The sequence below is a fragment of the Lepidochelys olivacea genome (genome assembly GCF_965140295.1).
Source record: "Lepidochelys olivacea isolate rLepOli2 genome assembly, chromosome: 22".
NCBI lineage: Eukaryota > Metazoa > Chordata > Testudines > Cheloniidae > Lepidochelys > Lepidochelys olivacea.
Genome location: NC_140432.1, coordinates 5491608 through 5515600, shown reverse-complemented (window position 1 = coordinate 5515600; position 23993 = coordinate 5491608). Strand labels below are relative to the sequence as shown.

The window sequence follows — 23993 nt, the reverse complement described above, 5'->3', positions numbered from 1 at the left end:
TGCTCCAAACAAAAGTTTCAATAGTGTTAATGGTTTTCAGTCCCTTGTTCAGTAAGGCAGTGAATTGGGGAATTACTAACAACCAGAAAACTAGAGAACGATATAAATGAAAAATATTTGAATGTGTTCATTTTTGTACCATATTAACAGCTCATCTGTGCATTAGACAATAGATTCCATAGTACAGTGAATTAATTTTATGTATGAATTGTGGGTTTTTTTTAATAGGCAAAGGTTCCAAGCCAGTTATAGTTTCTTCACCAGCCAGTGCCAATGTGGTAGATGGTGGAGATGTTACCTTGTCGTGCAATGCCACTGGACTGCCTATTCCTGTAATCCGTTGGTACAGCAGCCGTGGACTTATTACCAGCCACCCTTCTCAGGTCCTACATTCAAAACCACGAAAATCTCCACAAACAAGGAGAGGCAACGCCATTTTAGAGCCCATCTACTTAACCATGTCTCGAGCTGGATCAAGCTCCCTATACATTCAGGCAGTTACTCCAGAGCATGCTGGGAAATACTCTTGCGAAGCAACAAATGAACACGGCTCAGCACTGTCAGAAGCATTTCTTACAGTTGGTAAGCTAGAATCAGCGTTGCTGTGAGCCTTTTTAACATTTTAAGTAATCTGGCATGCGCCTTATGTGGTGAAACATCTATTTAGTGTCAAGAGGGTCAGTTTAGCAAAATCTGAATTAGAAATTAAGTGGCTATTTCATGATGCATTGAAATGAGTTGGCCGGGTTCCTAGTGAGCAGATATTCACCTTGTAGTTTTTGGCCATCTCACCTGGGGCTAAAGCTTGTACCAGGGTCTCACCTGGCACATCTTTGGGAAGGGAGATGGCCATGTGGGGAAGCCCCATTTTGGAGTTAGAGAATTTAGTTCTCCAGTCTGATCCAATAAGGAACTTTTGACAAGCACTAAATTCAGGTTAAAATCTCTACAGGCTTTAAAAAAAAAAAAAGGAAAAGAAAAGAATAAAAAGCGTGTTTAGAATCACCTGCTAAAGCATTGTGTGGTTGCAGCCCGGCTTTCAGCCGTAAAAACTATGGTTCAGCGGTGCTTCCAAAGTTACTGAGGAATTGGTGCACAGCAAAACCAGTCTTTGAAGAGTGAAGTAAAGCAGGGGAATCCTCAACTGTTCTCCGTAACGCGCGCGTACACCGCCGCCATCATCACCACCACCACCGTGGGTAGATGAGAAATGTAAACATAAATAGACAATATAAAAGGCTTGATCTTGCAAAGAAAATACGGACTGTTCACTATTCTCTGAGGTTGCTACTAGAAACAGATTGTTCTTAAGCTGAAGGCACGTTATAAAAAGAAATCGTCTTTATTTTTATTATTTTATGTTCTGTCCACGATCCCAGAAATATTAAAAATAATTTTTAAAAAGTTACCCTAACAAGAACAAGGGCAAAATTTTAAAAAGCACCCAAATGATTTAGGCTTATGCTCATTTTCAAAAGAGACTTGCATTTAGGAGCCGAAGTTTTATTAAAAATCAGTGGGATTTAGCCTTCTAAGTGCCTTTTAACATGGGACTGAAGAGCCTAAATCCTGTAGGTGGCTTTGAAAAATTTACACTTAGTCTTGCTGTATAATCGTCAAAATATGTCCTAGGGAAAACAGGAGACCTCATTAAAATGTGCTGAGCCAGAAAGCAAGTTAAACTCTATACCTAATTTTTTTCCCCAAAAAATAAAGATAGAAAATATATTGAATGCACAATTCACACAAAAAAACATTAATTTTATTTTTTTAATTGTCTAATTTTTAAATATTCTGGCTTCTGATACAACACTGGTAAATATGTTCTGAAATGCATTAAAATTCTTTTTTTAAAGATATTTTTCTACTTCCATCTTGATGTTTAGAAGGTTCTGTTTAGCAAGGGAGAAACTGACTGTATAGGGTACTATATAAAAATTGACTACACTCAAAATGCTATCAAATATATAATATAAACTGAGATTTTTTTTTCTAAATTTTTCCATTTAGACTTAAGTAAATTTGTTCCCCCCTTGAAATAAATATATACCTCTAAATGGGGCAAAAAGATTTTCTTTAATAATAAAAAAAAAAATTGCTGAGAAAATGATCTGTGTACTTTTAATATTAAAAAACTCACATTAACTTCATTATGGACCTCATAAAACCAAAATCAAACACAATTCCCAGAACTCAACCTGAATTGGAATAAAAATCCTGGTGCCATGTCTCAACCTGGTTAAATGTCATATTTGCTTTTATCAGTTTCCAATTTGTTGCACTGGCTTCTGATTGGCATTCAAATGACAGTAAAGGCACTGGGGTTGATCTGTAAATCTTTAAATGGGTTTGGAAGCTGGCTATCTGAGAGCCATCAGGATTCAAAGGACTATTAACTTAAATGCCAAAAGATATTTATATCCCATACGACTTCAATAAACCGGTTCTAATAGCAGAAGTATCAAACCGATGTAGCTCTGCAGTCAGTTCAGTCTACAGTAGGTTCAAGTGAATATGTCAGGTAAAGTTTTCGGAAGCACCTGAGTGATTTAGGAATCTAACTCCGTGGCACTTAGTGTCTTAAGTCATTTAGATGCTTTGGAAAAGGTTACCCGTCTTGAGTAGTAACTCCCGTCTTGCAGTGCTGGTTGTAGGAGGCTGTCATTGGGTATGTTGTAGAACACTGACCACAAATCTCCCTGCTAACTTCCATTAAACACTAGCCTATTTTGTGGGATTGCTAAGGAATTTTTTCAAAGGGTGCAGTGACTATGAAGCTGAGGGGGAATAGTTAATCTGAATAGGGAGGTAGCAGAAGTACCCCACATTACATACTGAAATAAAGGATACAGAAACCTTGACAAATCCTCTGGTGTAGGTACATAAATCTGAACAGCCTTAATAAACATTACTGTCCTGTGGTGTCTGTCTATAAGTTAAATACAAATTGTTTGCCAATAGTTTACTAGCCTTCAGGGCTAGTAAAAGCAATAATGCCAGTAGGTCTACCCACACCAACCAAAACCACAGCTCATTCCCTGCATACTGCAGTCCAGTTCCCTGCTCCAGCAGTCACCGAGTCATATTGTGTACATCCAGAAATCCTTACTAGGCCATCACAGGAAAGTACGCGTTCCAACTCTTCAGACAGAATGTTGGGTTTTAATGCTAATATGCAGCATGTATCACTTTCTCATGGGTTAATTTAGTGTACTAGATACACTTTAAGGGTGAGAACATTATCAGGCATTTCTTCTGTTGCCTTGAACAAGCTGATGTTTGGCCTTGAAGACTTCCTCTTTGTATTGCTTATGACTCCCATCCCCAAACCCTGCAGCATTCCTAAATAAACCAATGCTTGCTGAGAACATGGGCTTCTGTTTGAAAAAAAAAACAAAAAAAAACCAACCACCTTTCCCTTCCCCTCCAGCTTCTAAGAAGTGGCCAAAAATAGCAGCCACACTTGTTGTTGGTATTTTAATGGAGGTTTGACGGAATCTGAGGTGGCCAGGCCAACACAGCTTACGCTTTACATTACCAAGGAATGTCTGTTTATTTTGTAAACTAAGTTCCCCTTATTCCCCTCCACTTTCTGGACCCCAACATATAACGGAAACCTACACAGATCTATGAAAGAATGGGCAGGACTAAGAACATCTGGCAGTCTAACATTTCAGTGTGCAACCTCAGGAGCTGCGTCATTTCCCTCAGAGTTCTCACTTTAAATATTGAAGTTTGATGCTTGTCTTGATGCTAAACCTCAGATGTCCAACCTGCCAGCCCATTGCTGCCTGGAATGTTGACAAGCTGTGTATCAATTCCAGGATTCCCTAAGAGTATTTTTGTCTGTTATGCTTTCCAGTACTACTGACCTCATTGCAGTTAAAGCTGCGGGATGGAAGGAGGAGGCACATAGAGGGCTTTCAGAAATAGATGTTAATATCACCAATAGCACTTTAGATCTGACTCTAAGCTTACCTCATTCTTAGCAATATATTTTCAAATGAGTTGGCTGGGTTTCAGCTATATAGTGTTCAATATTAGCAGAAATTACTCACAGCTAAAACTTCACAAAGTGAGCTAAGAAAATGCCCTTAATGTAATTTTGTACATACAGTAAATTGTAATTGTACAGACATGGTTTAATGCCTTTGAGTCACTTCAAATTACTCTGTTTATGCTGGTAGAAATGTAGTTCTTTACTTTTCAATGTAAGTACATTGCTGCTACCTAATGTACCTGATACATCAATTATAACACACCCTCTGCTGCCGATCTGCCAGGTACTACACCTTTACAATGCATGCGTTCCAATGAGATGTTGCCGTGCTCTTGTTACTGCATAGAAGATCAGTAGACTCTAGGAGAGAAGGACAGTAGTTCATTAATTGTTTCTAGCGCATGAAGCAAATAGGCTTTGTCTTGTAGATATAACCAGAATTTTTCTTCTGCAGTTCCTTTTGAGTCTAGTACAAAAATTGAAGAAGTCACTCCTACAGAGGTTGCCCAAAGCGATGAAGGAGATGGAGATTACGATACAGAAGTGGGGTTCTCAAATTTGTCTCCAACGAAGTTGCATCTTGATGCAGTTGCTACAGAAAAGACACTCAATGGTGCTTTGCCGCCCGAAGCCCCAATCATCCTCAGCCCTCCACAGACACTCAAGCCAGATATGTATAACCTAGTGTGGCGCTCTGGAAAGGATGGTGGCTTGCCCATCAATGCTTACTTCGTGAAATATCGCAAGGTACTGCTTCTTTGCAGGAGATAGGAATAACTCCACAACAGATAGTCTTAGGCTTCTCAAGGAACCTATCTTTGTTACAGCAACGTGGGTGTTAACAAGAGCTATGGTATCAGCCCAGTTTTGCTGTGGACGCACAGGCAGTCTGTTTAGGGATGATTGAAATTAGTTGCTGTTTTTTCTGGGTTTAACTGGGCCTGGTTCAACAGAACTCAAGTTTTTATTTCCATTGTAGTACCATTATTGTATGTGTGGAATTGGACTCTGGTGAGCATTATTCATACAACATTAGTAATCAAAACAATGCGTTTACAGTCAGTATGTCTGGTTCTGATCTCACTCGCACTGTGTAGTTTGAATAGAACTTTTGCAAGCCGTGAACGTCTTTGATTAGAATTAGAACCAGGCATCACATAAGACTAAATCTTAAATCAGACTTTTTCTCTGAAGGACTAAGTTACTCAGTTCATATTTTTATAAGTTGAAAGCCTTGTTCATCCTGGTCTTATCCCAACCTGAAGCAGAAATACCGCAAGATATTTTGACCAGCCAAATCCAGGAAATCTAATGACAGAGCCTGTTTAACTTATGAACCAAAGATACTTGGTTCAGATAAGTATTCAAAACTTTTGGTGCTTATCTGGCCCTTCAAATTAGTCCATCACTAGCAATTATATTTTCAGTATTAAATGCTTGTTTGTTTATGTAATTTTAGTAGACAGTTTATCGTGGTTTTAAAAGCATCTATCTCTTCTATCATAAAAATTATTTAATTGATTTCCTCCTCTTCCAAGATTTCTTTTTATAAAGCATTAGAAAGAAATGTCTCTTTTTTGAAGAAAGAATTTGAATCAAGGCCATCAGTATAAACTTTAGTAATCCATAGCATTTGGAGCTGCCTTCCATGTTTTTATTAAAGTCTTATGTTGTTTAGTACTTTATTTTTGGTAGAGTCTCTGCCTTTTCCTTTGGGATTTGGGGTAATGCTTTTCTCAAAGGTCAGATATTAAGAGAAATCTTTCCTTTGCCTAATGGAACTGGTGAATTCACTGCAAAACAGAAAAACAACAACAACAATGAAAAATTGTAAAAAGGGAAATATGTACACTAATAAAAACAAATCTCCAATCTTCCTGCTGATGTTTTCCAGTCTCTGGAGGTAACCAAGCAGATAAAACACACACACACGCTCTCTTTTTTGTGTTACTCATTTTAACTAATAAACATGTAAAGAAGCTTAAATTCATGGAAGGCTGGGATAGGTTAGGGTAATTGACTGTCCCCTTTCTCCTCTTGGGTTCTGCTTTAATCCAGACATGCACACCACCATCTAATGGCAGCTACGTATTCTGCTTGAAATCGTTTGTTCTCATTCTAGTTCCTCAGACATAAGCACTCGCAGTAAATATCCATTGTAATATGTACTAATTAGCATTGTTAGCTGTCTCAGCTGAGTGGCCAGGGGCCAACTTAATATGGAGACAGAAGTCTCTCAAACCTTGATATGGGGGATCCTGTAGGTCAGGGTTCAGATCTATTGCAGGAACATTGTGTAGAAGCTCACAGAGCTGCCACTTGTGCTTTACCTGCTGTGTGGATAAAAGACTTGGATTTCCAGGGCTGTCACTGGCCCTGAGTAAAACTAATTGAACATAATTAGACATTTTGGCATTTTTATACAATAAAATGTCCGGAAGACCAGCTCAGCTGGAGAAGTATTGATATTTTCCCACATGTAAAGTTGAAGTCATGGTTTGTCTTGCTCTTAGCATCTTGTGATTTCCCTCTTAGCATCTTGTGATTTCCCTCTTGTACAGCTGGACGATGGCATCAATGTCATGGGAAGCTGGCATACGGTCCGTGTTCCTGGAAGTGAAAATGAGCTTCATCTCACAGAACTGGAGCCCTCCAGCCTCTATGAGGTTCTGATGGTAGCAAGGAGTGCTGCTGGTGAAGGCCAGCCTGCCATGCTTACGTTTCGCACCAGCAAAGGTAGGTGCAGTGTTTCCTATATGCAAAGTTATCGCCAAAACATTCCTGTAATTTAAGTTGACCGTGGCTTGTCTCTACAGCTATTTGTGGAAACAGTTGTTTAGTGTAGTATCAAAGGAAGCGCCTTTCACAACTAAGGCTGTTGGTAAATGGGATCCAGCATAGCTGTAAGTCAGATTCTGATGGTGTATTGCCATAGTAGTACGCTGAGAGGTACCTGCGCTATGTATGGACTGTAGCGCATCTGGTGAAGACACTCTGTGCTGCTGGGAGAGAGCTCTCCCATAGCTACTGTCGCTCACAGAGGTGGCAATGTCAGCCTGAGACGCTCTCCTGCGGACACAACACTGTCCATACAGGTGTTTAGGTAGGAGTAATTTACGTTGTTCGGGGGGTGGCTTATTCACACCCCTGAGCAACATAACTTCTACCAACGTAAGTGGTAGTGCATAGAGGCCCTTACTGAAAGTAGCCAAGCTAAAGTCAGAAGGCAGCCAGGTCCTGGTCAGCCTTTTCCACGTTACACTTAAAAAGAAGTTCAAGCTTGACTGGTCCTTCCATTCTGAGTGTCCTCGCACAAATGAATAAAGCTTCTTCAGTCTTGACCTGTGTAAAAGGGTCTTGGCCTTTCCTGTGCAGAAACTTCCAGTGCACATTGTTATGTTAGTTTTGTAGTGCACACTGTATTGAGAGCGCTAACCCAGTTCTCATTTCCAACTTAAGTGATTTTTTGAATTCAGGTTTAAACTGAGCGACTAGATCATTAAACGGTTTAATTACCATATATTAGCCACTCTGCTTAAAATGTTATTAATGCAAAGAATTCAACAATTGGTCATCTAATACAGGAACCAGCTGTATTAAAAATCATTAGACATGCTAGTGATTTATTTCCAGGAGGAGGCAGCCATATGCTATGAAAACTGGTATGCGTTTTTAATTGCCAGTTTGGGGGCTTCATTAGACCTATTGCCACATTGTTGCTAGGGTGCTTTCATCATGATTCCTTTACCAGTGTTGGTGGTTTCAGTGTACTTAGGGGCATGATTTGGGGGAATGTAACAGGTGTTAAACTCACAGCAGAAATCTAGGGTGGGACTAGTGCATATCATGCTGTATAGATGTGCAGTTATTATGGAGGTTACTCCAGCCTGAGACTTTTGTGCAGTGATTCTGCGGATTGACATGGAGAATTCTCTTCTCCTTCAGCCCCTGGGGAACTCCCTAGTGCACAGCAAGCCTGGCTGGGAATTGGAGCCAGGTTTAGTGCCAATTGCACCACAGTTAAAGCTGCTATCTTGTGTAAAAGCAGCGGGAGGGGATGTACTGTAAGGATGCAGTGAACAGATCTTTTTCCGGCAATGTCTTCTCAGTCACTGAGTTTATTTATCATATCTCAAACTTTTTTTAGAAAGAACATCATCCTCAAAAAATACTCAGGCCCCATTTCCCCCACTTGGCATTCCTAAACATCCTATCATTCAAGAAGGGACAAATAACTTTGGGGTGATCCTTCCAGACCTGTCTCGACACAGTGGAGGTAGGTGAATGGATTGTCTCCGATTTGCGTATGAGATGAGATGCATTTAAGCTAATTTCTCAAGTGCTTATAATTATTTGTATTTCTATGTCTTGTGTCCATTTTTATTCCCTGTTTATTCCTTAGGTCTGTCTTTCTGTTGCAGGTCTCTTTCTCTTGTGAATGATCTGTTAGCAAGGCTCAGATATAAGTGACTTCAAACTAGTAGATTTTCTATGCTTGCATGCATTTTTAGAGAAAATGATCAGATTGTTCATGCTTTTAAGAGTGTTAATTAAAAGGTTAGTTCATCCCAGTCAGTGAGGCAGTGTATTAAGTAACCACTTTGATTCATCCCGTCATTTGTTGTGACTTGCAATAATTATTTATGAATCCTCAAAATGCAGTGCCTATCTTGCATTAGAGTGTAGTTGTCATCAAATAGATTTCTCATCCAGTGAATCTGATATTTAAAGGGACACTTACTTTGAAATGTAGTCAGTTTCTAATAATGAGTTAAGTAGTTTGCCACACTTGACCCCTAATCTCACTGCCAATTTTGATAATTTACAAGGACTTTTTCTTATGTTTGTGGTTTCTCTCCTCTCTGACTTTGTGAAAGACCCGCAAGAACAGGAGAGGAAACTGAAGGTGACAATATGCAAAGTGCTATCAGATGCATAAAGTCAGTGTCTTTTTTCCGTAGTTTATCACTGATAGTCAAATTGGATATTGTAACAATAAGTAATTCATTTTCAAACAGGTGTGATTTTTAAGTTGAAAATGTCCCTTTAAATATCTTACGGCTAAATATGTGTCAGTCTTCCTGAAGTACACGAAGTCTTGATTGCAGAGATCACTGTCAAAGTGAGGGTAAATAACATGAGCAAAAAAGGTAAAATTTTCAAAGGCACCCATGTCCAATTTTCAAAAGTGACTAAAGCTCCTAAGTGCATATGTCAATTTTGTAAATGGGATTTAGCCTCCTAATTCCCGTCAGCGCTTTTGAAAATGTTACCCAAATAGACTGAAAATGAGTTTAAGAATTTAAAATCCAATTAGTGCCAGATAACCTATTGCCTTTCTGTTCCTTATTAAATACCTTCCTCCCTCTATGGCATTTGTGGTTTAACAATGTGTATAAACCAGTGCAGTGAAGACTTAACCATTCTGACTGATGAGACTTCTTATAACCAGATTGCTAACACCACCTCTTTCCATTTCCTCTGTTCCCACTGCTGTCTGTAACGTCAAGTGAGTTCAGTAAGTATTGATATCATTTGTTACATGCTTGGTTTGCTCTTGTTTCTTCTAAATTATGCTTAAGCGATTCAGTGCTTAGTAGTATTTACGGATCCATTTTTTTCATGGTTCTGGGAATTTCAGTTCAAATTTTTTATTCTCACCAAACCAACCTGCTGCTTTTGTACGTGCTCCCTTTGTGTAGTGCCAAGGAAGAGATAGAGTTTAGTGTATTAGCATGTCTCTTTCAGTTCTGTTGAATAAAGTATGTAGCTCCACTATTTTCTCGTAGTGTGTTGCTTGTTGTTTAAGAACACTTTTGCGCTCCCATAATTTAGTTGCATTGGTCTGATGCAGCGCAATGTTCACATCCACAACTAAGTTTTCATACACAGTTTAAGACTTTTTAGTACTAGGGCTCTTCCCAACTCTGAAGGATAAAAGGAAAACTTCTAAAAGTACCTCTCATTTTATATACTGGAGTGCCTGTGGGAGGAGGATTTAAGAATCTCCATGTTTGAAACATTTGGTCTAACTTAATTGATTAAACTAATCATAGGTGTGCTCTGTAGAGAACGGAGTTCCATGTTTCTCATCTAACTCCTATGTTCATCTTCCTCAATTTCCCATTTCAGTTCCAGAGGCTCCAGATCGCCCTGCTATCTCAACAGCTTCAGAGACCTCTGTCTATGTCACATGGATCCCACGTGCAAATGGCGGCTCCCCCATCACTGCCTTTAAAGTAGAGTACAAGCGCATGAGCCGAAACAGCGACTGGCTAATTGCAGCCGATAGCATCTCTCCTTCTAAACTGTCAGTGGAAGTTCGCAACTTAGAGCCAGGTATTAAAACTCTTTCACTGCCCTTAGGAGTTTTAGTTCTAAATCCTTTTTCTTTTAGATGACCACTTTCTTGTGAGGAGAAGTATTTATTTCTGGTCATGCACTTCAGAAGATAAAATAATTACAGATTCATTAAGAATACTAAACATGATTAAAAAGGCCCATTTTATCTGTAGTTTGTCTCGGGTTAGGAATTTGTTTCTTTCATTGAAGTTGGCTTTTAGCTGTCTAAGAATGAAACAGTCCCCCCTGCCCTCCCAAGTTCAATTTTTATTGATGTTTGTTAGTTTTGTGCACGTTTTCTTTCAACCTCTCCCTACTTAATTGTCATTTCTGGTAAATACCAAATCTAGGTTACAATTGTTATGTGCTTCTCTGCAGCCATTCCATTTGTTTTTCATTGGTTAGTATTATTGGGCTGGGAAACAAGAGAACAAATATACTAACATCAACCAATTACTCTGAGACAGAAGTTCAGGGGAACTTCAGAAATAGACAAAGGAGGACCATTGTCCATGATTTCTAGAAATGCATGCAGCTGGTCTTGTGGGATACAATCTCATAATCTTAATTGGACATCCTTGCTCTAGGAGGGGAAAAATAGCATTTCCTTGCCTTTCCCATGGATGAAAATTTCTTTCCAGCCCAATTATTTGACTAGCTTTTCACCATTGTATGAGCAGGTTCTGTCACAGTTAAGCATCTAAAACCACTAGAGAGACATCTTTCATTGCAAGTGATTTTCTTTTTGAATCTCAAGAAATCAATTTAGAACTAATTCCACTATGACAGTGTCTTATCTCAGATTTTTTTTTAATTATTTGAGCCCTTTTTCTAGTGCTTGGGTATTTTTATCTTAATCCCTAATTTTATCTTTTGCCTTTGAAAGGAGCAACATACAAATTCCGTGTGATTGCTGTTAACAATTACGGGGATAGTCCACGAAGCTCACCATCTCGACCATATCAAGTTGCTGGCTTTACCAACCGTTTTTCCAACCGTCCAATCACAGGACCTCACATTGCCTACACTGAGGCAGTCAGCGACACTCAGATCATGTTAAAATGGACTGTGAGTACACTTTTCTGCTCTCTTCCCCTTCTATAGACTAATTCTTACTGATTTGGCAGTTAGAAATCTTTTAAAAGTGAAGGATCAAGAACAACACACTCAAGTTAGCAATGTAGTTGTTTTCCTCAGTAGTGAGTGGTATTCTTAAGAGATTCATGGTTGATATCCCATGAACCATATCAATCTACTAATTCTTTTCCTGTATTGTAATATTTAAAATCTAGAAACCTGAATTGTTGCTGTACTTCTGGTACTGTCTTGTAGTGGATGTTGAATAACAGCAACTTCAACTCCTCCGAACAGCTCAAAAGTGTTATTTGATAATAAATCCTGTTTTAGTTTACATGAGTCCTTGAAAAGAATCCACTGTTGTATTATTCACACGCTAAAAAGTCTTAACCAAGCCTCAAAATCATATTCTCTGTTGAGAATTTTCAATAGGCTGCATCTGAAGAGGAAGTGTATCCAATAAAAATTCCATATTGCAGAAACATTCCCCTCCTTTCCCCTGTAACTCTGTCTTTCATAAGCAAATACTTTGAAGTCCTTATTGAAATCCACTGTATCATTAGTTTTTTGCTTTTGCACACTTATGTATGCAATCGTGGTGCACCATGAGGGTAATTTCTAAACACCACAGAATTCCCAGTTCTGCAATTTGCCTGAACAATTCAACCTTGAAAGAGGAAAATATCAGTAATAAACTGAAGAAACTTAGTCTAAAATGTCTTAGGACTACATAAGAGTAAGTTTGAACTCAAAGGTTAGGAAATACCAACTGCGTCTGCACTACAGGATCAGTGCCGGCATAGCTTCCTAGTGTAGAGGCAGCCTACACGATAGAAGGAGTTTTTCTGCTGGTATAGGAACAACATTAGCTATGTCGACAGAAGCACTCTTTTATTGCCATAGCTGCATCTGCACTGGGGTTTTTGTCACCATAGCCATGCTGGTTGGACGTGGGTTTTTTCACACCTCTGATTGACGTAGCTATGCTGATACCAGTTTTAAGCGTAGCCCAAGCCAGTCAATTTAACCCAAGTTAAAGTTGCATAGACAACCTTAACTCTGCCCCCTGTGCCTTACAGCAGCCTTCAGCTGCATGACTACATACTATGTCTGAAATTATATAATTCTTGTAATTGTTTTTCTTTTTTCTTTTTTTGGTCATAATGGTCCAGTATATCTTTGACTTAAAATAAAATCTTCAAATGAGAGTAATATCCCTTTTTCAAAATGGGACTAGGAAGGTGTCCAGAGCTCCCTGCTGTGGACCCCTTCTGGGCTCTTCAGAACTGCAGGAGTCCGTCCTCAGCCCTTCAGCGGGGCTTTCCCCAGTCCCATGTCTGCATTCACCGCAGTATGTTTGACTAGATTTTTCACAGTGCCGTTAATTTAGCTCCATATACATGCAAAGTAGATCCTTCAGTTCTCACCATGAAACCTGATTAAAAAAATCTGTGCCACTCAGTTTGATTTTGAAAGGCTTATTGCTTTGTCAAATCAAATATAATTTTCTTAAGCATAGGTGCCAACTCCATGGGTGCTCTTGGGCTGGAGCACTCACAGGGGGGAAAAAAAAAGAGGGTGCTCAGCACCACTGGCAGCCCCCACTGATCACCCAGTGCCTCCCGCCTACCGGTGGTCCCCGCCAATCAGCTCCTACCCCCCAGCACGTCCAGCATGCCAAGGATTTGGCCGTTCAGAAAAAGATTGCAAGTTTTTTTTTTTTTCTTCTTTCTTCAATGGGAAGGGTGTGTATTTTTCATTCTCCTTGTGAACCGCTAGGTCAAAAACACTAAGAACTTCGCCTTTGTGCAGAGACCACCATTCAAAAATTCTCAGCCAAAATGGAAGTTTCAGACAGCAACTGGTGACTGACCGCATGGGATTAGAATGGAAACTGTTACATCATCTGAACTACAGTGGTTTCTTCTACTTCTATCTTATTTAAGACCACTCTTTCTTGAAAATACTTCTGGTCTCTTCCTGAATGAAGTAAATTTATTTCTGTCATGACTTGAAACGTAATCAAATATTTTAATTTTAAATGGATTTATCCTTTAATGTATTATTTGTATTCTCTTTTCCAGTATATTACTTCAAGCAACAATAATACCCCCATCCAAGGATTTTATATCTATTACCGGCCAACTGACAGTGACAATGATAGTGATTACAAGAGAGAGATTGTGGAAGGTATGATGTGGCGTATGCATTATCAGAGGCAGTATGCCAGATATTTGTTGGGGAAGACCATTATGTAACCGTAATGGCTGTGTTTACACAAATCTGAACTACTTTACTGAAACGAATTCAGTCTAAATAATATCAGGTTTCAGAGTAGCAGCCGTGTTAGTCTGTATTCGCAAAAAGAAAAGGAGGACTTGTGGCACCTTAGAGACTAACAAATTTATTTGAGCATGAGCTTTCGTGAGCTACAGCTCACTTCATTGGATCCAGTGAAGTGAGCTGTAGCTCACGAAAGCTTATGCTCAAATAAATTTGTTAGTCTCTAAGGTGCCACAAGTCCTCCTTTTCTTTTTTCTAAATAATATATTCACCAGCAGTAGAGATCTTAACTTTTTAGCTCCAAATTCTGCTCCCGCATGAACTTGTTTCTTCCATCCATAGTTCAAACTTAATAAATTTAAATTCCACTTTTAAACTGTTCCGGCTGCATCATTGCAAGCCCTAAATGCAGATGCGTTTAAACCAGTTTATCTTAATCCACTAATTTACTAAAATAAAATAAACTGGCAAAAATGAGATTTTAAACCAGTTTACATGCATCTAACAGTTAGGGGTTTTCACTCGTGTAATTAAATGGATTTTAGATTTAGTTTCACTGGTGCAAGTTTTCTAAGATAAATAAACCCGCAGTTCTTCTTCGAATGATGGTCCCGATGTGTATTTCACATGTGGGTGCGTATGCACACCTTGCACCCAAGTCTGGAATTCCTTCAAAGCAGTGCCCGTTGGCCTGCATGTGCCCAGTAACTCTCTTTGTGCTCCCGACCGAGGGTATAATTGGCAATGCAGGTGAATGCCTCTCCAGTTCCTCCTTACCACTGCATGGCCCGAGTCAGAATCGTGTCCTCCTTTGCTGTTGCAGAACCTGTAAAAATTTAGTTATAAATAGTTTATCTCTTAGCTTAGAAATTCTATTTAGTGTTTCGTATAGAATAGAATACTCCCCTGCCACCCCGCCCTGGTTACGGGACTAGGTGCAGGGTCCATGGATTCAAGAACGGCATCTTCTGCCCTCGCTCCTTCTCCATCAGCGATGAGTATCACTGGCCTGCACTGCCTGGATGATGCATGTTTCTGCGAAGTGCAGTATCTGTAAATCCTTCCTACCCAGACCTAGAGAGCCCCATAAGCTCTGACTGAAAATGTTCTTGCTGGAAGAAGTTATGAGGCTCCACTCCGACCTGGGCCCAGGAGCCCCCACTATACATTGGCCTCCACCAACCAGCAAAGGCCCTCCAAACATGACCCTCGGAGCAGAGCCCTTAACATCGAAGCCCAAGGACTCGTCACACAGGGCTCCCCGTGAGAGTAAGAGACACTCGCATGGGCATAAGGATAGATCCCTGCAGCAGACTGTCCAGAAAAAATGTGTTTCCTCCCCGAACTGGTCAAGGTCAGGAGAAGTGTTGCATATGGAACCCACGGAACCAGCTCAACCCACAGGTTGGAGAGTAAGGTGCAGAAAAAGAGTGATCTGGCAGTGACAGCAGTAGCGGGGGTGGAAAGATAATCACTCGCCAGTCCCGTCTGTGAGTTCAAGTCCCAGATTCGTCGTTGCTACCGCCTTGTCTATCCAAAGACCATCTGGCTGCATCAGATTAAATGGGTCCTTCAGGTGTCTTGTACTGGAACTCCTCGGACTCTGGGCCGTACGGAGACTTTTAACACTGGAGGATATCTTCCTCCCCTGACCACAATCTCCACTCCTTTCGGGCCCTGCCCTCCTGACAGATATCCTTATCCCGGTGGAGGAGCCGTTACCATTGTCTCAGGAGAGGTCCCATCTCCATCCATCGGGCAGGAGCACATCGGTATTGATGGTACCATCAGAGACCAACAGAACCATGCTTGAAATCGAAGGAGTCAGAGGATATAGCTGCACCAGTATCTCTGTGAGGGTACGGGAGACCTGACGCAGCTGAGGCATTATTATCCCTCCAGTTATGACCCCTCCCCCTCCAAGGGACCCCGATATTGATTCCCATAGGTGCCAATGCATTTAGGGACCGCTGTGGCAGGTGCCCTAGACACCTCTCAGGAGTCATTCCGCTTCTCTGCCTCCCATCAGCCGGTCCCCTCAATGTATGAGGAGGAAGAACCAAAAATGCTTCCGATGGGGGGGCCTCCTCATTATCCCTGGAGGAGGCCAGCACCCCTTCATTGCGCTCTCTGCCAGATGACTATCAGCAACATCAGGAGTTGTGGCAAAGGATCACTAATGATCTCCAAATCCTGCTAGACGAGGTCCAGGAATCCTTAACGTTGGCTCCTGGACATTTTTGCAACCACAGGAACCAACCAGGATGGCCCTTCCAATCAATGAAGCCATATTAGAACTGGCCAGAGCAGTCTAGCACACACCAGTAATTTGTGCCCCTATGCCAAAAAGAGCCAAAAGATGTTCTGTGCCAGCCAAAGGGTGGTGATTTCATGTTTTCCCATCCTGCGCCTAATTCATTGGTGGTACAGACAGCTACAGAGAGAGTTCAGCCACGCTAACAAAAAATCTATTTCGGCAGATAAAGGGTCAAAGAGATTGGACCTCCTGGGTAGGAAGGTTTTCTCCTCTGCAGGCCTCCAATTTTGTATAGCTAATTACCAAGCTTTGTTAGCCAAATATGATTTTAACACCTATACCTGGCTCACAGAATTTAAAGATAAAGTCCCCATGGAACACCAAGCCCAGTCCCAGTCTTCTCTGGGCAAGGGGAGGTTGGTAGGAAAGGTGGCTTCCCAGGGTGCGGTAAATGCCACAGGTATAGCATCCAGATCTTTGGCCACAGGACTGGTCATGCGAAAGGACTCGTGGCTCCGTTCTTTGGGATTCCCAAGGGAGGGCCAAAATACTATCCAAGACTTCCCTGTTCAGGAAATCCTGACCCAAAGCAGGAAGGATTCTACTAGGCTCGGATACCTGGCTAAATGGCAGCGATTTTTGGCCTGGGCACATCACCACCAGCATTCACTTGATACTGTAGGCATTTCAGTTATCCTAGACTGTCTTCTCTTCTTAAAGCCCTCAGTTCACTGCGAGTACACCTACCAGCAGTTAATGCCTTCCTCCCACTGGTGCAAGGATGGTCTATCTTCACACACCTGACCACAGTTTGATTTATGGAGGTCTTGATCAGGACCTTCTCACCAGACATTAAACCTACGCCTCAATGATACCTTAACCGTATCCTTTCAACATTCACAGGCCCACCCTTCTAACCTCTGGTGACATGTGCCATGACTTATCTGTCCATGAAGCCATCTTCATAGCCATTACTTTGACAAGAAGGTTTAGTAAGCTGGGAGCCGTGATGGCAGACCCTCCTTATACAGTATTGCACATGGAGAAGGTTTCCCTTTGGTTACATCCCAAATTCCTCCCCAAGGTTGTATCCGAGTTGCACATCAGTCAAACGATACTTATGTTTCCTGCCCGAAATCCTACGCTTCTTCCAAGGAGGAGAGATTTCACTCCGTTGACATCAGGCGCACCCTGGCATTCCACGTGCTGAAAACCAAACCTGTTAGAAAATCTGAGACTCTCTTTTGTCTTGGCAGAAAGGTCATGGGGACAAGCCATATCCTCACAAAGGATTTCTAAATGGGTTTCGGGAAGCATCTTAGACTGCTACAAAATAGCAAAGCTTCCGTCTCCTGGGCATATCACAGCTCGCTCCATAGAGCACAACCTGCCTGCACAGCATCCTTATTGGGCAGTCCGCTGCAGCACATCTGCAGAGTGGTAGCTTGGAGTTCCAGCCCTACTTTCGCATCACACTATGCTCTAACTCAAGCAGCAATGGCAGATGCCGCCGTAGGAACGGCAGCACTACAGACATCTCTGCTACCAGTTTCCTTGCACCTTCCTCCAGTCGACACTGCTTGACAGTCACCCATGTGTGGAATACACGTCGGGACCGTCACTCAAAGAAGAAATGGAGCTTGCGCACTGTAACTGGGGGTTCTTTGAGATGTGTGGTCCCTATCTGTGTTCCACTGCCTGCCCCCCACCCCCTCTGCTCTGGGTCCAGTTGGAGTGCAGCGAGAGGAGGAACTGGAGAGGTGTCGTCCCGCAGTGCCTTTTACGTGCTTGGTCAGGAGCACGAGGAGAGTTACTGCGCATGTTTGGATCAACGGACACTGCTTCGAAGAAATTCTGGACTCCGGTGCATGGCACCCCTGCACACCCATGTGTGAAATACAGATCGGGACCATGCATCTCAAAGAACCTCCAGCTACAGTAAGTAACAACCATTTGCTGTTGCAAATTGGGAAGCCCTCTCCAGTTACTTGTTAGTAGGTGCTTAATTTTTTACTCTTTGTTTATAGGGGAGCTTCTCTGAGCCCAAGATATTGCCACATTCAGTAAATGTTAGCTAATTTGACAGTTTAGCGTAATTCCCGCTTTGCTTTTTGAACACATTGATAACAGATATTGTAAGCCAGTGGGTTGTTTTGCTGGGAACTTTTAGATCATCATTTTCATGGAAGAAGTAGTCACATTTTACATTTTTTAACACCCTCTCAATCATCTGGCCTAAATAAATGTAGCGGCCTCATCTTGCCCCATTGAAGGTAATGGGTTTTTTTGCAATTGACTTCAGTTGAGGCAGGATCGGGCCCTTGTTTTGCAAATTCTTCCTTCTTTGACTATAGCCTGCACAATACTGTAAGGTGTGATGTACGCTTTTTCAGACAGTAGGACTGTTAAATATCTAGTTTTTGTGCTCAGAGGGTCGCTTCAAAGCTTATGCAGTCAGTATCTTTGTCTGTAAACATATTTTAGCCTTCTGTGACACAGAACTTGTGTGTTTATGAACGTTGCGCACAGGGCAGTTGTTTAAGTGTGCCTCCACTGTGCTGTGAAATTTGCTTATTCCTGATTTTCAAGTTTATGCATACTGAAATGTTTGTGGCAGTCTGAAACCACTAGCAGCTGCTCAGCTGTCCCAGAGCCTGCAACTGAAATTCACATGGTGGCAACTTGAAACATTAAAGCTTTCTTACCACGTTTCTGTAAAATAGTGAAAGCTATTTTCAATTCAAATGTGACTGGATTCTTTTTTACATTGAAGTATAGAGAAACATGTGATCCTTAACTTAGGTGCCAGGCCTTTTGGTTAACCCGTACAAATGGCTACATTGGCCTAATCACAGTCTTCCCTCTGTTACTCTTAAATCAGTGTTTTGACAGCAGATTTTATCTTGCAAAGACTCTTTTACTAGTGTGGAAAAGCTGTTGTGATGGTTGTGTTAGTTAACGAGTTGCCTTAAGCTTTCATGAACATTTCCTGCTAAGTCTCGTCTTCTGAGACAGAGTCCAAAGCTTACAGAAGGTTTTTCCTCTATAAAAGTCGCCACAAGCAATTTTATAAAAATGTTTGTGTGTTTGCATCATATGGCTCTCCAATATTTGTATCTTTCAGCAAAAGCAAAATTAAACCTGCCCTTTCCTGCTTATATGGGCTGAATTTTTCCCCTTTGCTTCGATCTTGGAGATTGAATGTTAACCCTAAATGTAGTCTGATGTCTTGTTTAAATGTTTTCGCTTCCTAATGGTGCAGGGAGAGCACAGTTAAAGTGTCTGTACAGATTCCAGTTCCTCTAATGGTTTGAAGCAGAAACCTAAAACCTGGTACAGTAATTACTGAAAGGAATGTTTGGGGGTGGAGGGAGAGAGGAGACAGAAGTAAAAAGCTTTGGAAAAATGTGCTTTAGGAATAAGCCAACTCCAGCATCAACCAATATTTAAATACAAGTTATTATTTGGGGCATCTATTCATTTTAGTGTGTGTGAAGTGAAAGTTGTGTTTCATAGTAGCTCACCACGTAGAGCACTGAAAGAAAGCAGTTTAAAAGAGCCTTCCTCATGTAGTAGAGTGAAAACCACCCTCCTTTACAGGGTATTTTTAGTGCCACACAGTGGGAATTGGACTGCAGCTTTAATTCTGTTGAGTTAGAATGGAATCTTGATGGCACAGCCCTTCCAGCCAAGTGGGCTTTATTTTTTTAATTAATACTTAAATCAGTAGGTGGTATGACAGTTTCTTAGAAACAGTGGAAACAGTTCAAGGTGGTATTTTCCAAGAGGGATTAGAAGTGCTCAAACAGTTAATTAAACTCTCAAAAAAGGGTCCCTGTTTATTAAAATTTGTCACAAGTCCGTGAAAATAAAAACGGAGAGTGATTTATACTGAAGTGCTCTGTACTTCAGGAGGGTGTCTAAATGAAAGGTTGGCTAGCAGCCAGAGTTAACAAAATCATTCTATTAGGAAAGCTTGCTTGGATTGGAGTCCATGCCCCCAGAGACTGGGAGAGTGAGAAAGACAGGCCTGTTATCTGAGAGTGTTCCCTAGTATGTTTCACGAGGTATAAATTAAATTATTTGTGGCTTCTACTAACTGAGATAGGAGAGGTCATAACATCGACTTTAGATGACTCCTTCCTGTGAAAATATTGGGTGACTTGAATTTTAACTGGGACCTTGCATTTATGGTCACTGAAGATCCCATGGTACTCTTGAAAGAGTCAGGGTATTATCACAGCACTCTGGCCAAATTCTAATGTGAGAATAATTACATTCTGTCTACCTAAATTTCTCCTGTTTCAGTTTGATACAGTAGTCTGCCTCACTACTTGCCCTGAACATTGTACGTTGTTAAACAGCTGGCACATTCCACCCTAAAGGCATGCATGTGAATGATGGATGAAGAGATTCCTGTGTATATGTAGGTAGCTTGCAAAGTGCTTAAGAGTCTTTCAGGATGGAAAGAGTAATTCCAAGTGAAAGAAATCAAGATTAGTTTGTCTTTAAAATTAGACTTGTGTGTCAACCAGAATTTCCATTTCATAGGAAATGCCATGATTTTTAGATTTATTTCATTCAGAAGCAGAACAAAACCAAAGGATTCTGACATTTCCAACAGAAAAACGTTGCCTGAAGATTTTCCACCTGCTCTGTTTAAAAGTACAAGATATAATCTTTTAAAGATAATGCTTTCTGTGCTCACTAAGCAAGCCTGTGACACCCCAGCATTGTACTTTTGCCTAGTGAAAAGGGCATGACGCTATATTTTCTTCCATGACTCAGACATTTTCTCTCCCACGCACACTCTCACATCTGTCTCATATCAAACAAAACAAATCTCGTTTCATTTTTCTTTCTAGGTACAAAGCAGTGGCACTTGATAAGCCACCTGCAGCCAGAAACCTCTTACGATATTAAAATGCAGTGCTATAATGAGGGAGGTGAAAGTGAGTACAGCAACGTCATGATGTGCGAGACAAAAGGTGAGTGAGGACACTTTTGCTTGTCTGAGAGCTAATGTCAAATGTAAAGCCTGAGAAGAAAATTACTCGCTGACCCTCTCATTTAATTATTTTTAAAAATTGATGCCATCTGCTATAATTATGTTTGGAGGATTGTTTTTATTTACTATTGCTGAGGTTTTCTGACTGGAGAGACCAACGTGTTTGTCTCCAGGAAAGATAGTTTGCAAAGATGTGTAGACCTTTTGGATGTATTGACAGTCCCAGTTCATCCGACGTTGGTGGTCTTTCCTTAGCCGGACACCATCTTGCTGTAGCTTAGTTGGTTACTGGAGATAATGTACTTCTGCCTACACTGTCTCTTCAGGACTTGTTCAAATTCTTAATTCATGATGAATAAGTTGGCTGCCACTCACATCAATTCTACCTGCCTCTGGCAAGAAGATAGGAATACTGTTCTCTGAAAATGTCAGAGTAATTATTTGCAAAAGAAATTAACGATCACAGTCACTTTGGTTTCTTAAGCAAATTAATCTTTAAAATCAAGTTATGTTGCAGAGGGAATATGCTGACACTAAAAGTAAAATACGGCTTCAAATGCACTACTTCTGAAAAGAGTCTACAAGCATGCACGTCTTTACCGTGCAATACCTATTACCTTACAGGGCAGGGCTGGGAGCTGCAATCTCTCAGACCACCTACATCTGGTGGAATATATCCTACCCAGAGTCTGTCTTAGTCATCAACAGCTCTGTAATTCCTCAAGATTTTAAGACTACACTGGGGGGACAACCTGCTGTCAAATATTCATATTGACATTTCCTTTAAGTGATTGCAGAACCATGCTCTGAAGTATCCCTAGCCTCTGTTTGCCAGAAGCTGGGAATGGGCGACGGGATGGATCACTTGATGATTATCTGTTCTGTTCGTTCCCTCTGGGGCACCTGGCATTGGCCACTGTGGGAAGACGGGATACTGGGCTAGATGGACCTTTGGTCTGACCCAGTATGGCCATTCTTGTGTTCTTATGACCTCTTTTAGGACCAAATCAAGGCAATCTGGGGCCGTAAGCAATAACCCCAAATGAGAGCAAGCATTGCCTCTGCCCCCATGCTCTAGCCTTGATCCTTCTTGACTTGGCTCTGGAAGGGGTCACCCACACAAGCAGCCTTTTGGGCCCCTTCTTTTTGGTGAATGTTGACGAGACTCTAGACACTGAATGGGGCTTGTTTTGGTCATTTCGGTTCAAAGAGGTAGTTAACACTCAAAAGCTAACTTGGTCTTACTGTTCTCTATTAGATTCCCTAAGCATGAGCTAACCTTTAGCAAAACAAATTCTAATGCTATAAATACAATATTTAAAATGTTCAGTACAAACCCCCATTTAAAATCTTGATTGTAACATTCACTGATGGAAAAATTTAGTCCTGCAAAATTAATTACCAATAATTCTTTACATTGTTTTGGGGAGCACAGAGTGGCTACAATTCAGTATGTATTTACTTCGCAGCCAGCAAATATATAATTGTTGAAATGGTGCCTTTCACTGTAGTGCAGGTGTCATATTGACGTCATCTTGAATTTTGTAAGATTTCTACCTGGTTGTTCATTTCCTGAAGAATGCAGTTTTGAAAACAGTAAAGGTTAGCAGGGTTCACATCAGATAGAAGTAAGGCGTCTGGCAATGGTTAGTTGACAGAAATGCATATTGTGGTTTTTCCTGACCTCAGAAGTGGAAAGATTTGTATTCTTTCTGGTTGGAAGCTAGTGCCGTCTCGAGCAATGCTTACATTCAATTGCTTGTTGAAGTATAACCTGGCTTAGATACATGGGTTATGAGTAGGTAGATAATAGGCATGTTCTAAGACAAACAGTTATCATCCAGTGTTAGTTGACCTCATCAGCTAATGTAAAAATCTTGAGCTGAAAATTTCTGTCTACAAATCATTGGGATACTAAATTCAATGGTAGATATTTCCACTTCATAACTGTACAGTTGAATAACAGATAAATAAACACATGTAGAATAACATTTCTGCAGACTTCTCATTCCAAGTTGGGTTCACAAGACCATGTGTGTCTCCTGTATTTCAACCAGTGAAACGCACACCTGGAGCATCGGAATATCCAGTGAAGGACCTGAGTACACCACCTAATTCTCCTGATCGTGGGGGTGGAGGCAATGCTGGCCCATCAAATGGCCCTGTTCGGAGCAGTGACATGCTATATCTGATTGTGGGCTGTGTCCTTGGAGTGATGGTCCTTATTCTGATAGTTTTCATTGCCATGTGTCTGTGGAAGAATCGCCAGCAAAACGCCATGCAGAGTAAGTTATTCTTGGTTTCCTCTCCTCCCAGTCCAAGTTTAATATGAAAAAATATGATGGTAATGAAAGTTAGACAATAAATATGGAGCTTTATATTGAATGCTCCAAATGCATAGTCTCTGTTATGGTCAAACTGGTATTTGGTTAGTCATAGAAACTCTTCACTTACGTGTTACTAAAGGAACATGGCGTGATGAAGGAATTTGTGAAAGTAGTAATGTGTCTGTTTCTCTGCATTGAGTCCCATTAGAGGATTGAGCCATGTATAGATTGCTGCAGTGTTCTGCTGCACTGTTGAAGATGCCATTCTTTGGATAAGTTATTGAGGCCCTGATCTGGCAACATGTTTAGACATGTGCCTAACTTGAAGCATATTAATAGTCCCTTTGTCTTCAGTGGCAGTACTCCCATGCTTATACTTAAGCATGTGCGTAAGTGGTTTTCTAGGTAGCCGTATAAAGCCAACATTCTTTTTGCTTCGCTCTAATTTTTCCAGATAAAGGGAAAGATCTTGTGGCACTTTTTTTGAGGCTCATTGTAGTACTGGCGACAGGCTGTGGAGCAGCTGTTAATAAGCAGAAACCTGCCAGTTTCTGACTAGAAACGCACTGTGAAGTACTATGGAATACTAGTTTATAGCACCATACAAAAACTATCCGCTTCTATTCCCAGCAAATACTCTGAGCAAGCTGAATCTTATGTGACATTTTAAATAGCTCCCTCTGTTTCTGGTACTTTAAT

General features: G+C 41.0%; 1 protein-coding gene across 2 annotated transcripts in view; it reads left to right on the top strand.

The window, feature by feature from the left end:
- Nucleotides 1-23993, top strand: part of CDON (cell adhesion associated, oncogene regulated) — a 97928-nt gene that overhangs the window by 49618 nt on the left and 24317 nt on the right. For both annotated transcript variants that reach the window (XM_084611949.1, XM_084611950.1), the window contains exons 8-16: nt 229-582; nt 4455-4747; nt 6562-6736; nt 8148-8276; nt 10133-10339; nt 11229-11410; nt 13504-13609; nt 20825-20947; nt 23025-23252. In XM_084611949.1, the coding sequence (XP_084468075.1) occupies nt 229-582; nt 4455-4747; nt 6562-6736; nt 8148-8276; nt 10133-10339; nt 11229-11410; nt 13504-13609; nt 20825-20947; nt 23025-23252 (1797 nt within the window). The remainder of the gene's footprint in view (nt 1-228; nt 583-4454; nt 4748-6561; nt 6737-8147; nt 8277-10132; nt 10340-11228; nt 11411-13503; nt 13610-20824; nt 20948-23024; nt 23253-23993) is intronic.